At 35.5% G+C, this 15,068-nt stretch overlaps 1 protein-coding gene across 9 annotated transcripts in view; it reads left to right on the forward strand.

Annotated features, from left to right (window-relative positions):
• Positions 1 to 15,068, forward strand: part of RAPGEF2 (Rap guanine nucleotide exchange factor 2) — a 245,021-nt gene that overhangs the window by 194,651 nt on the left and 35,302 nt on the right. For all 9 annotated transcript variants that reach the window (XM_060690864.2, XM_087874879.1, XM_060690863.2 and 6 more), the window contains 8 exons: positions 63 to 199; positions 1,551 to 1,709; positions 2,316 to 2,468; positions 6,156 to 6,320; positions 8,144 to 8,251; positions 8,351 to 8,554; positions 8,928 to 9,036; positions 12,733 to 12,979. In XM_060690864.2, the coding sequence (XP_060546847.2) occupies positions 63 to 199; positions 1,551 to 1,709; positions 2,316 to 2,468; positions 6,156 to 6,320; positions 8,144 to 8,251; positions 8,351 to 8,554; positions 8,928 to 9,036; positions 12,733 to 12,979 (1,282 nt within the window). The remainder of the gene's footprint in view (positions 1 to 62; positions 200 to 1,550; positions 1,710 to 2,315; positions 2,469 to 6,155; positions 6,321 to 8,143; positions 8,252 to 8,350; positions 8,555 to 8,927; positions 9,037 to 12,732; positions 12,980 to 15,068) is intronic.

The following is a 15,068-nucleotide window of genomic DNA, read 5'->3' on the forward strand; positions in this document are numbered from 1 at the left end:
AATTCTCTTTAGTAAGATTATGTTGCATATACATATATAACTGCTATATTTTTTTTTTCTAGAACAACTTTTGGAATTCATGCATCAGTTACCAGCTTTTGCTAACATGACGATGTCAGTGAGAAGAGAACTCTGTGCTGTGATGGTATTTGCAGTTGTAGAAAGAGCAGGAACCATTGTTCTAAATGATGGAGAAGAAGTAAGTAATATTTGTAGCTTCTTCTCAAAGTAACTTTACATTTATTTCATTTTATTGCATATAATAAAGACATTATTAATTAAAATCATAGATAAATTGCTGAATATAAAATACATACATTGATTTACAATAGTGACATTAAAATGATCGATACACAGTTTTTGTATGTATTATGAAACTGAATTTCTTTATTCAAATATAAATACATCTCTGAGTAGGTACCACAGGTAATTTGAAAGGTATGTGTTTAAAATACTGGGATTCTCTATCCAGTTCTTTCTTTGTGTAGATTATAGCAGAAGTAAATCAAACTGTAGGTAAGCAATGTGGTTGTAAAGCACGACAGCAATTCCTACAGTTCTGGATCCCATTGTTAACTGAATACCATCATAATTAGATGACAACTTTCTGCTGGCTTCCCACAGCCAAAGTCAGCAGGGAAGCCAGCTGAAAGCTGCAAGTCCCAGGCTGGCAGGCAGGCTAAAGGAAGGAGCAAGGGGGTTTATGGGGGTGAGTCAGGTAGGGGGTATAACAGTGCAGGGGATGGTGTGGGGATGATGCACGAGCGATGTGGAATAGGTTGAAGTGGATGCAAGAGTATGTGCAAGTGATATAACATGAGTCAGGGACAGTGCATAAAATTTGAGGGGGTGCATGAGATGCTTGGGTCAGGGTATGAAGAGGAGACACAGGTCAGGGAAAATGCAGCACAGGTCAGGGAAAGTGCATGAGGATGCAAGGGAGTATATGAAAGGCGAGACATGGGTCGGGCAGGTGCTACAGGGGTGTGAGTGGCTACTATGTTGCAAGTGCAGAAGGGACTAAGGTAGGGTACAGGGTGTGGGGGAGACTGAGCCCAGTGACTTGGAACATTCCTTGCCCATTGTTTTCTGGGGACGCTAACAGAGAAAGTTGCAAATGGCAATCATGTCATCATGGAGTGCTGCAGTCATTTGTAAATGTGTATCAATTGCCAAGCATCCAGGTTCAGATCACAGGGTGCTGGGATAGCCAGAACTCTGAGGACTGGTTATAATTATAATTCATTGCTGCCGTAACTTCAAACATATGAATGTCCATATATTGAGGACTAACTGTTACTTTATTTATCCAGGAAATAGCTCAGAAATGAGACCAGAATATCAAGTTGGATATCTTTATTTTTTGTCAACTGAACATGTAAATTGTTAGGTATTTAATTGGACTTAAAGCACACCCATCTTCACGTAAAAATTTGCATCCTATCTGATTCAGTGTATGGTCACATTTTTGTTTCTTCCCTATTTGCAAGCATTTATTAGAAGAAAACTGAAATGTAGTTTTATCTTGAAATAATGTGCTTTGTTTTTAGCTTGATTCCTGGTCTGTTATTTTGAATGGTTCTGTAGAAGTAACATATCCAGATGGAAGAACAGAAATATTATGCATGGGAAACAGTTTTGGTGTTTCTCCTACTATGGACAAAGAATATATGAAAGGAATCATGAGAACCAAAGTGGATGACTGCCAGGTAGAATTTGATATCTGAGTAAACCATTAGAAGAGTTTACAAATTTATTATTTATATATTGCATTGAAATTTGTTTATTCAAGAAAAGGGGGGGGAATGGTGATATGAGATTGTTGTGATGTTATTTATTCAAATTGAATTAATTGATGATGCACTTTCATAAACAAGAAGCCTAGTACAGTTTTCCTAGTTTATACAAATACTTGAGATAGCAGTAATTATTGTTGCACATTCATCTTCTAAAAAAGATGACCTAATTTGCTATTCTGAAATCAAACAGAAATTCTAGAAATATATTGGATTTGACTACAGAGTATTAAAAATGACATACAGTAAATACATAGAAAAATATTAACTCTACTAAGATTATAAGTGTAGTTATTGTGGAATAAGCACATTGAAGTTATAAATCTTAATTTTGAATAGAGATCCAAAGGTTTGTGATGAATGCTATTTATCTTTATTTTTCTATTATGCCTAAATTCTTACTTCATAATTTATATTAGGGAATTAAGTATAGCACTGTGGCTTTAAAGTTTTAAATATTTTTGATATTTGGATAAAATTCAAAATAATTAATGCGCTGTTGCAAACCTCTGTTCCCAGTTTGTATGTATAGCCCAACAAGATTACTGTCGCATACTGAACCAAGTAGAAAAGAACATGCAAAAGGTAGAAGAGGAAGGAGAGATTGTTATGGTAAAAGAACATAGGGAACTGGATCGTACTGGAACAAGAAAAGGTCACATTGTTATTAAGGTATTTTTTTTTTTACATCACCGTGTATGTAATGGAATAAAATGAATACTGTTTAGGGAGTATTTGTATATTAATGTTAAATCCTGCCTTATTTTCAATGGTTTAAGCATTTGTAATTTTTAAGAGAAAACTGAATTCTTAGATATATGCAAATTACATGCAGTTTCCCTTTTCTGGTTAAGTACTGTTATGCAGAATCCAAAAAGGAAGTAAGAAATAGTAGATGTCAATCTCCAAAAAGCAAGAAAGACGCCTTGTGACTCTACCACACAGATTTCTTTATTATTCCTCACCCATAAACAGAATGTTGCTAAACTAAAGCATGCCAACTCCTCCATAAAGCATACACTCTGAGAACTATTAGGGAGGAGCCGTCTTCACATTCTTTCTCTCACACAAATTCTCTGAACTGAATTGTCTCTTGACTGAATTCATTCCCTCTTTGTTGGGAATCTGGACTACATTTTATCACGTCAAACTATTTTTTTTTTTTAATTAAACAAAATTTAAGGAGTGAGATAAAGAAATGTAGCTAAAATTGTTTATTCCAGCACCATTCAGTATTACTATATATATAGCTTTCTTTCCCAGCCTTACTTGCTTCCACTGCATTCCTTACACTATCCACCACCAATTCCTACATACCTTTTATTTTTTTAAACATCTCCAGTCTCCTTCAAGAATCTCCTCAATGCCATCCAACTATTGTATTCTGATCTTCCCTCCTCTACTTAGCCTATTTCCTTTTTCTGCCATATATTTTCTGCAGTTTAACCCACATACATTCTCTTGTGAATAGTAGTTACTCACTTCAGTCCATACTTATTTGGCATCTATTCATTCTTGAAATTATATTTTTACTACAATACTTACACTTCCAAAGTACTCATTTCCACTGTATTCCCCTTACTTTAATGTTTCTTCTGACTCTCAGTACTCTGTAAAAGAAGTTGGCAAAAGTAAGATTGTATATGCAGCCAGTTTCATATTTTTCAGAAAGCATTCATTCCTCATAACAGACCATATACTATCCCTCAGTTTCTAATAACATTTGCAGATCCTAAGATATATAGATTTCACCATCTTTTATAAATACTCTACAAAACTACAAAATGTATCTGTCTAATCTGGTTTTTTCACATTTCACCTTCAACCAACTCATCACTTTAACATAACCATGAGGATTTCTTATATATTTCTTTATAAAAGGGGTACTTGCCTTATCCCTGGTCACAATTGAACCACCCTCTTTTATTCTCATGCATATTTTAGTTCCATTAAATGCCACTCTTAGTGCATAACCTATAATCCCACATTCATCCAAAAATTTCATAATTCAATATTGCTTTAACATATGCTTTCAGTAAAAGTACAATAAATATCCTTCTTATATTACTGTCCAATATGGCTGCATAACAGCAATAGCACTTAGCATTTAGATTTATATACCGCTTTACAGTGGTCTACAGCCCTCTCTAAGCGGTTTTTTACAGAGTCAGCATATTGCCCCCAACAATCTGGGTCCTCATTTTACCCACCTGGGAAGGATGGAAGGCTGAGTCAACCTTGAACCTGGTGAGATTCGAACTGCCAAATTGCAGGCAGCCGGCAGTCAGCAGAAGTAGCCTGCAGTACTGCACTCTAACCACTGTGCCACCACAGCTCTTAATACTTTCCACATTTTAACCATTTTTTATTTGTATATCAACTCTATTAGAATTCTAACATTTTTCCATACATACTTAACAAATGAATCCTCCAATAGTTTTTGCATTCACTCTTTCTATTTTTTGTTTTGCAAAGAGAAACAATAATGATTCTTCTAGTTATCAAGTGCAGATTCGCTCTTCACACACACACACGCACACACACGCGCGCACACACACACACACACACACACACACAGAGTAAACAAGCTGTGCAGCTACTCCATAGCCAAATCACATCCATATTTTAATGTATCTCTAGTTCCACTGTCTAAATTTGCATCTTATTTATTTTCAGTGTTTTACAGTATTTATGATTTCCTTTTCATCTTGTTCTCTTGGAATCTAATATTTTTCTTTTCGGTGTATCATTATCATTTTATACCAAAATAATCTTTATATTTAATATAATATTTAATTATACTATTTAATTATGTTTATATAATTAAATATATTTAACCAAAAATATTTAATCTCTTTTATATTTAATGTATTCTGCAGGAGGTTCCTTGCTTAGTCCTCTCCATTCACTTCTAGAACAATTTTCTAGTTCTATCAAGATTGTTCTGCATTTTCAATGTCTTTTTTAGTGTCCACTGTTCTTTTCTCTCATTGATTGCATGTTTTTTAACTGTTTCTCTCTACATCTTATCTTTCTGTTATACTCAGTTTTTATGCAATCATTCTTTTATATGCATTTGAAGTGAAATGTTTTAACTTCATTCAATCATACACCATTTTTTATACTTCATTCTGTTAAAAAGACATTAGATTCTTCTTTCTATAAATGCACAAGTTATCTGTTTTTATTTCATTTCATTTCATTCTTGATCTTCTTTATCATTAACATTTCTTATGTTCCATTGTGCAATCATCCATATGCCACAGTCAACACCGTTCCAATATTTAATTCAGAATGAATTAAGTGTAAAAGAGATTAAATAATTTTGGTTAAATATATTTAATTATATATTTAAATATATAAATATAATTAAATATTATAATTAAATATTGTATTAAGAGCCATAGTGACACAGTGGTTAGAATGCAGGACAGCAGGCTACTTCTGCTGACTGCTGGCTGCCAGCAGTTCAGCAGTTCATTTCTCACTGGCTCAAAGTTGACTCAGCCTTCCATTGTTCTGAGGTCGGTAAAATGAGGATCCAGGTTGTTGGAAGCAATATGCTGACTCTGTAAACTGCTTAGGGAGGGCTGTAAAGGACTGTGAAGCAGTATATAAGTCTTAAGTGCTATTGCTGTTGCTATTAACTTCTATAGTTCATCTTGGTTTCGGTTTGAAGCTTTTATGTAATGCTTTAATAATTTATAGAAGATGTAGACTAGAGGACCAGCATTATTTGTATTCATACTATATGCATACTATATGCAACTTTCTTTGATACATGTAAAGATAGTAGTGGGCAGTTTCAGCAAAGTTCAGTTTTACCGCAAGAATCTTCATGATATTTTAGCCAAACTAGAATCTGTATTCTCAAAAACACCTTGCAAATTATTATGCAGGTGCCACAAAAAGTGGCAGCTGCATAACACACACACACACACACAAAAACTCTTGTGGTAAAACTGAACTTTGCTAAAACTGCCCGCTACTAACTTTGCATGTAGCAGAGAAAGTTGCTTATAGCCTGAATGCAAATACTGTGTTTCCCCGAAAATAAGACCCTGTCTTATATTATTTTGAACCCTGAAATAAGTGCTTGGCCTTATTACCATGGACTCAAAAGCCCGAATGGGCTTATTATCAGGGGATGTCTTATTTTGGGGAAAACAGGGTAGTGCTAGTCTAATTGTGTGCGTGTGTGTGTGCATATGTACCTGTGTGTGTGTGTGTGTGTCATGTCATTGTCTGATTTTAAATATAGTCTAATAAAGATTCCATTCTGTTTTAAATTTGGTGAAACAAATAAGATGCAGTGAAAAACACATTCATTTGGTGATGTTTGAATATTTACTTTTACAGGGAACACCGGAGAGATTAACAATGCATTTAGTTGAAGAACATTCAGTAGTGGATCCAACTTACATAGAAGATTTCCTATTGACATATAGAACCTTCCTTTCAAGCCCAATGGAAGTGGGGAAAAAGTTATTGGAGTGGTTTAATGATCCTAGCCTCAGGGATAAGGTTGCATAAATAATTTGCTTCTATGTCCTTATTTTAATTGTAATGTATTTGGATAGTTTATATGGGGCTGGAGGATGGGAAATCACAATTTTTTCAGGTCACTGGAAAAAATAGCACCTAACATATTTATTCATTATATCTAACACAATATAATTTCCACATAGTAAAAATCTATTAAATTTTTCCATTACAAAGAAAAAGTATAAACTGTTTTCCTAGTTTTTTTAGTAGAATTTTCATGTTTCAACTTTTTTGGTTGGCTTTTTATTTTTAAATTTTGATGTTTTGTTTGCTTTATCACCATCATTTACATGCACAGTTTCCTGAATATCGAATGTTAAATCTTGTATACTCTGTCCATCTCTTGTTATAATTTAAGAAAATATTGTATATACCACATGTAGTTTTAAGCAACATGCTCTGTTAGAAGATTTTAATTAATATTGGTAAATTGCAAAAAAGATTGGAATTTAATAGGTATTAAATAGTTTGAAAGCAAATTAAAACATTAAACTCACCTTTTCTGAAAGTAAAGCCTGTGGGAAGCCGTCACTGTTCCAAAAGGTATATTCTTCAGTTTGTGAACAATAAAGAAGAACCTCTCTAAATAGCTAATTCTAGACATTTTATTTAGAAAATTAAGAATAGAACATTTTGTTGGAGCTGATAGGTTACTTATTTATTAGATTCATATTGCTGCTCAATTTGCAAGAATAAAACTGGGCGATTTACAATTTGAAAAAAATCTGGAAACAAGGAATTAAAAATGAAATAAGAAGATAATATGAAATAATGTAATATAATAACTTTCAGAACTTGCAAAACAGGATAATTAAATACCGTATTTTTCAGAGTATAAGACGCACCCTTTTCTCCCCTAAAAGGGGGTGAAAATTTAGGTATGCTTATACACCAAATGTAGTCCCGCCCACCCACTGGCCCCCACTCTTTGGCATCTGACTCCCAGCAGTTTACCTCCTTGTAGCAAGCAGCAAGAAACAGCTCGTTTAGCTTCAGCACAGCCTAATTAGCACAAGTTGATTGGATTGGCCTCCCGACTCTCAGCTGTTTTGCTCTCAGTTGATTTGCGCTGGCCTCTGCTGCTTGCTGCAAGGAGGTAAATTGCTGGGAGCAGATTTTTTTTTCTTGTGCTAATCAAGCTATGCTGAAAACGAAAATGAAAGTAAAGCAGGCTGTTTGCTGTTTGCTGCAACGAGGCAAAATTGCTGGGAAGCAGAGGCAGATTTCTTTTTCTTGTTTTCCTCACCAAAAAAGGTAGTGCGTTTTATAGTCCAGAGCTTCTTATACTCCGAAAAATACGGTAACACAAATAACAATAAGCTAAGGCCAATCAGCATGTATCTCATTTAAGGGATTTTCATTTCATATAGGCTCTTCCAATATTTTGATCCAATTATTGAGAGGAGAGCTGGGATTTAGCCCTTTGCAGGAGGATATAAGGGTCAAGACAGTCTGAACCTCAGTTATAAAGTAGGATAATCAGAAATTTAAAAAGACCTGTTAATAATAAACCTTTCTCTTAGAATGTTTACTGTAGCTAAAATAATGATTTCAAAACTATTGAAAGAATTAGGCTGTGTATTTTCATTTGCAAAGAAATTGTGGTGAAATTAATCATTCAGAAAATATACATTTTTTTTAATTTTTTAAAAAATAAATCCAGATTGTTTTTTCTTATATTGGTGTACTCTTATAAAAATGTTGAATTTCACATCATTCTATCAAGTTAAATGTCATTAATATTAATTCACTGAATGTAATATTTTTATATGAAATGTAACACAATTTTATGTTTCCTTCAGGTTACACGGGTAGTGTTATTGTGGGTGAACAATCACTTCAATGATTTTGAGGGAGACCCTGCAATGACTCGTTTTCTGGAGGAATTTGAGAACAATTTGGAAAGAGAGGTATAAATAGACCTCTAGACAAGGAAAGAAAAAAGTTTTGGTGCTCTATTGAGAATAACATTGAAATTAATGGTTCTAAATTAATATTCTTGCTTGCAGAAAATGGGCGGACATCTGAGGCTGTTAAATATTGCATGTGCTGCTAAAGCTAAACGAAGGATGATAACTTTAACAAAGCCATCTCGGGAAGCTCCTTTGCCTTTCTTATTACTAGGAGGATCTGAAAAGGGATTTGGAATCTTTGTTGACAGTGTAGATTTGGGTAGCAAAGCTACTGAAGCAGGGTTGAAACGTGGAGATCAGGTATGTAAATTAATGTTTGAAATGTCAGTAGGCACTTCCAGAAAAAGACAATGTTTAATTGTTCCATTTTTATATGAAAACTAAAGAAAATAAAATGGAGTAGGAAAGCACAGGAGATTTGCAGAAAGGTTATCATTTCTGGAACACTGGAAAGTTTTGTGAATGAGACAGTCAATTACAGAGAGAAGCGTATTCTAAAAACATCAGCTGAATTCATTGAAAACAAATAGTGCTGTTTTTATAATATATTTTAAACTATTCTAAAAACATCAGCTGAATTTATTGAAAACAAATAGTGCTGTTTTGATAATATATTTTAAACTTCTGATTTTTCTAATTTGCCAATATGAGATTTTCTTGTTTTTCTATCTAGATATTGGAGGTGAATGGCCAGAATTTTGAAAATATTCAGCTAGCAAAAGCCATGGAAATTCTTCAAAATAATACCCATTTATCTATCACTGTGAAAACCAACTTATTCGGTAAGTATTAATGACAAAGTTGTTATTTTTATTCAAGTAAAGTATGTTAAAAATGTGATGCAATATTTATTTAATTAATGGGCCTGTATACCATCAACTACATATGATTCTAACTCACTAATAACATAATGACTTAAAACACCATTGGTTCCAATAAAATAATCATGACGATTAAAGAATAAAATAAACTAATCCATAATGAATAAATTAATATGTAAATAAATGCTATTAAAAACTGCATAAACCTGCAAGCATTAACAATATTTGTTTCTATATAAAACCAAGCAGTTTTTAGAATTGATCAAATTAATAAACAACCTGGCTGAGTTGGTACACTTTGCAACACAAGTATTGTTAACAGCAGAACAAAATCCCCATTCTTATCAATAGCAAGAACAGTTAAACTTATATACCATCCCATAGTGCTTTACAAGACCCTCTGGGCAGTTTACAATGTCATATTGCCCCCAACAATTTGGGTCCTCATTTCACTGACCTCAGAAGGATGGAAGGCTGAGTCAACCTTGAGCCCATCAGAAAAATTAGGGGCTTGAGCAGTGCTCAAATAAATAAATAAATAAAAATATATTATATTTATATAAATATAAATTATTTATCACCATTGCATATCACATTAAATTCAGCAAAAAGGCAATGATATATATTTGTTTATTTACATTTCATGTTTCAAGGCATGGGAGATATACAGTATAATCAACATACGAAACAGCATATAAAATTAACAATAAATATTGAGATTAATTTAGAGTTAAAAAATTTTTAAAAAATAAAAGATTAAAACATAAAATTTCAAAGAAATAAAAATAATTCAAAGGTGGTCATTTAACACTGGTTAATAAGGCAAAGAGAGGACTCTCATGGCATCAGCCAGCCCCATGATTGCATGGACCTTTTTGGCTCCCACGCAAGGTCGCAGAGCCAGGTTTTGACCTCTTTATGGCAAGCTAGGAGAGTGGGGCTTGCCTTACTTTTATTTATTTATTTATAATTTAATTTATATACCGCCCTTCTCCCAAAGGACTCGGAGCGGTGTACAGCCAATTAAAAACACAAGATACAAACAACAGTTTTAAAATAGTTAAAAGTATTAAACAATTTCGGCCCAAATTTAAAACCCAAAATTTAAAACACCCAATTTAAAATCATTTACATAGATAGCCCTGCCTGACGGAACAGCAGGGTCTTAAAGGCACAGCGAAACACACGGAGGTCGGAGATCTTGCGTATTTCCAGGGGCAGTTCGTTCCACAGGGCAGAAGCTCCCACAGAGAAGGCCCTTCCCCTGGGTGTCACCAGCTGACATAACTTGGCTGATGGCACCCTGAGAAGTCCCTCTCTGTGGGAGCAAATTGGCCGGTGGGAGCCTACTGGTGGCAGAAGGTACCCAGGTCCTAAGCCATAGAGCGTTTTAAAGGTGGTAACCAACACCTTGAATCGCACCTGGAAGACCACTGGGAGCCAGTGCAGCTTGCGCAGGAGAGGTGTCACGTGGGCGCAACTCGTTGCGCCCATAACCACCCGCACGGCAACATTCTGGACCAGTTTTGAGGAAAGGATATTGCATAATGCAGGGACAGCAGCAGAGAAGATTGCCTTCCTAGACCTCCATATACTTTTGAAGGGTAGCCCCATGTAGAGCACATTGCAATAGTCCAATCGGAAGATGACTGGGGCATGAGTGACCAAATAGAGAGCCTCTCTGTCTAGGAAAGGGCATAATTGGTGCACAATGCAGAGTTGCACAAAGGATCTCTTAGCCACCACTTCCACCTGTTCTTTAGCAGGAGCCATGAATCTAAGAGGACTCTGAAGTTACGCAGCAGTATTATATGTGTCATCCTAGAGTTTCCTAAAAGTGTGCACATCATTGCATTCTGCACTAGCTGTAGCTTCCAAATTCTTTTCAAGGATAGCTCCAAGTAGAGCTCATTATAGAACCTGAGTGGCGTAGGAGGCTAATGCCTCCTACTAAGGCAGCATTTAACATCCAGCTGCCTGCAATTACTGCGAGTTCAATTCTCACCAGGCTCAAGGTCAACTCAGCCTTCCATCCTTTCTAAGGTGGGTAAAATGAGGACCCGGTTTGTGGGGGCAATAAGCTGACTTTGTATAAAATATACAAAAGTATGAAGGCTACTGCTTAACGCATTATGTTATCAACATAATAATTTTAAATTGGGGTATTTTAAATTTTTGGGGTTTTAAACCGGCCAAATCTATTTAATTATTTTAATTTTTAATCATTGTTGTGTCTTGTGTTTTTAAATTGGCTGTACACTGCCCTGAGTCCTTCGGGAGAAGGGCGGTATAGAAATAAAATAATATTATTATTATTATTATTATTATTATTATTATTATTATTATTATTATTATTATTGTAAGTCTCCCTGAGTCTCCGGAGAAGGGCAGCATATAAAAATAAATTAAAAAATAAAAAATAAAAATAAAAATAGTAATCCAACCAAGAGATGACTGGTGCATGAGTAACTATGTGCAGGGCCTCATGATCTAGGTAGGAGGGTGGTGTACATGACAAAGTTGTACAAAGGCCCTCCTAGCCACAACTGCCACCTCCTCCCTTGAGCAGAAGACACAAGTCCAGGAGAACCCCCAGATTGTGCAGTGGGTCTACCTATGGTAGTACAAGCCTATCCAGAATTAAAGATGATAAACAACTGGATCCTGAGGTCTCTTGTACCCACAGCCACTCTATCTTGCCAGGGTTCCGCTGAAGCCTGTTGTCCCTATCCAGACCTCTACAGCCTCCGTGTACTGAGAAAGGGCAACCACAGCATCACTTGGCTCACTGGGATGGAAAGGTAAAGCTGTGTATCATCAGCATACTGATGATATCTCCTCCCATGGTGTCAGATGTTCTCACCCAGCAGTTTCATGTAGATGTTAAAAAGGAGTGAACATTGAGCCCTGCAGTACCCCACAAAGGAGGAGCCATGAGCTGGATCTCTCACTCCCTATTAACGCTGATAAGAACTGGCCATGAAGGAAGAAAGTGAACCAGCACAAAACTCCTGAAGTTGGCCCCAAAGGACACCATGGTTGATGGTATTTGAAAGCTGCTGAGAGGTCAAGGAGAGCAATCAAGATGTTAGGCTCCAAAAATTAAGAAAGACACATTGAAGTTCTTCGAAGTAGTTTCCTTTATTGTTTCTGATCTATAGACAGAAAACTTGCCAAACTAAAACTATTTGCATCATTAAATATTCTGAGAACTACTAGGAGCAAGCTGTCTTAACTCTCCCAAACAAACTATCTAAAGTTCACTGTCTTTTGATCCTTTGGGTTGCATTTCTTCCCTCCTGGAAATCCAGACTACACTCCATCACAGACCTTCCCAGAGGGGTTCTGGCAGCAAGTCAATGGTGGAAACCAGATTCCTAAATGACCACATGATTCACTTTAACACCGGTAGTGATTGGCTTAAAAACCATGGCGTAAAATGTAAAATCAAATGCAAATCGTTTAATGAATTCATTGCTTAGTGCTGGACATTCCATTCCAAATCTGATTGTACATTAAGACATCTGTATGTCTTGAAGATTCAATTCTGCCTATAAAGTGGAACTAGACTTAAATTTTATATTTATTGGAACTTGAAAAGTATATATCAGGAGGAGGGGTATTTTTTCTACATGCTTTCTTTTCCTTTCTATGCAGTTTTTAAAGAACTTCTAGCAAGATTGTCTGAGGACAAAAGAAATGGTGCTCCTCATCTTCCTAAAATTGGTGATATTAAAAAAGCAAGCCGTTACTCCATCCCAGATCTTGCAGTTGATGTGGAACAGGTGATGGGTCTGGAAAAAGTAACAAAGAAAAGCAAAGCCAACACTGTTGGAGGAAGAAACAAGTTAAAGAAAATACTGGACAAAACCCGCATCAGTATCCTGCCTCAGAAACCATACAAGTGAGTGTGATATGTAGAAGGACAATATGCTTTTATGCCTATACTACATTAGCTTAGATATGTCACCTGCATTTTTAAACATTGATAAATGATTATAAACAAAAAGCATAGGGATATAAACCAGGGATGAAAGGGAAAATTTTCAAAATACGCTTATGGAATAACAAATGAAATATTATTTCTATTTTTCTAAGTGTTATAATAGAACAAAAGTAGGCATAATTGATCATTCTGCTTGCTTGAATATAGATCCTGGCATGGAAGAATACAGGTAAGTGAAATAAAATTTTGTTGGGTAGAGAAAGATTCTAAGATTATGTTTTGAGTAATCTTATTCTAAGTCTACATGGAGACTTAGACCTATTAAGGACTACTCGTTGAGTACGGTTTGACAACCAGTTGCGAATCCATCTGGTGGTGATGCTATTTATCCCACTTTTTTCTAGCTGAAATCTTAAGTATATTATGTCGACAGTATTTCGCTGGTCTACTAATTTAGTCACTATGTTGAAGAATGAAATAAGATTGGTTTGGCATGATCTGTTTTTAACAAACCTGTGCTGACTGCTAGTTATTACTTTACTCGTTTCTAGGTGTTGGCAGATCTGTTTTTTTATTATCTTTTCCAGTTTCTTCCCGGATATTGATGTTAGGCAGATTGGTCTGTAGTTTCCTGGGTCTGTTTTTTTTCTTTTCTTTTCTTTTTTTTTTTGAAGATGGGTACCACATCAGCTCTTTCCTAGTCCTCTGGTAGTTCCCCAGTGTTCCAGGATTTTTGAAAGATGTGATGCAATGGTTATGAGATGACATCTGCCAGCTCCTTTAGAACTCTGGGATGTAATCCATCAGGTCCCGGTGATTTGTATTCATCAAGATCAGACAGGTGTTTTCTTACTATTTTTTTGCTTATTTTAACTTTTATTTCCAGTCTGTTTTTTACAGTTATGTTTCTGGTAGGTTGGGCTATAGTTTCTTCTTGTGGGAAGACCGATGCAAAGAATGAGTTAAGCAGCTCTGCTTTCTCTATATTGCCTGTTACTTCCTTGCCGTCTTCTCTCTTTAGTGGACCAATTGTTTCCTTGATTTTTTTTCTTGTTATTTATGTATTGGAAGAAACTTTTTTTTTGTTATCTTTGACTTTTCTTGCAAGTCTTTGTTCATTCTGAGCCTTTGCTTTCCTGACTTCATCTTTTCAGATTCTGGCTATCTGCTGATATCCTGCCTTAGTTATGTGTCCCTCTTTCCATTTTTTGTACTTGTTCTTTTTGTCTTTTAATTTTTCAGAGAGATCTTTGTGTAGCCATGCTGGTTTCTTTTTGGATTTCTTGTTTTTCTTTCTCAGTGGTATTTCGCTGGTCCCGGCTTTTATGATAGTATTTTTCAGAGTTTCCCAAGATTCTTGAGTTGTTTTCCCCCTTAGGATTTTCATCCAAGGAATCTTTCCCAAGTTCTCTCTAAGTTTATTAAAATCAGCTCTTTTAAAATCTAAGACTCTGGTATCATTTTGTTCTACCGCTTGTGTTTGCGTTATGTTGAATTCTAGTATGACATGGTCACTCTCACCCAAGGTTCCTGCAGTTTCAACTCCCTCTATTACTTCTTTGTTTGTAAGTAAGTATTAAGTCCAGTGTGGCTGTCCCTCTAGTTCCCTCCTCTACCTTTTGGACAACAAAGTTGTCAGCTAGATTGGTTAGGAACCTATTTGATTTTTCACTTGGTGCAGGATTAGTTTTCCAATTGATATCAGGGTAATTGAAGTTTCCCATTACTATTGTAGTGTGTTTCTTACATATGTTTGTTAGTTGGTTGGCAAAAAGAATATCTATTTTTTCTGCTTGATTGGGTGGCCTATAGTATACACCTATGGCCATGCCATTCTTTCTGTCTTTTATGTTGACCCATATGCATTCTAGGATATTTTCATCTTTGGTTTCATGCAATTCTGTAGCGATATAGTGGTCCTTTACATACAGTGCAACTCCACCTCCTCTTTTATGGGGTCTGGTTTTTTTGAAGAGTTTGTATCCTTCTATCAGAATGTTCCAGTCATGGGTTTCGTCCCACCAAGTTTCTGTTATTTCTACTATGT

This window comes from Pantherophis guttatus, chromosome 8, assembly GCF_059756535.1.
Source record: "Pantherophis guttatus breed Tessera chromosome 8, ASM5975653v1, whole genome shotgun sequence".
NCBI lineage: Eukaryota > Metazoa > Chordata > Lepidosauria > Squamata > Colubridae > Pantherophis > Pantherophis guttatus.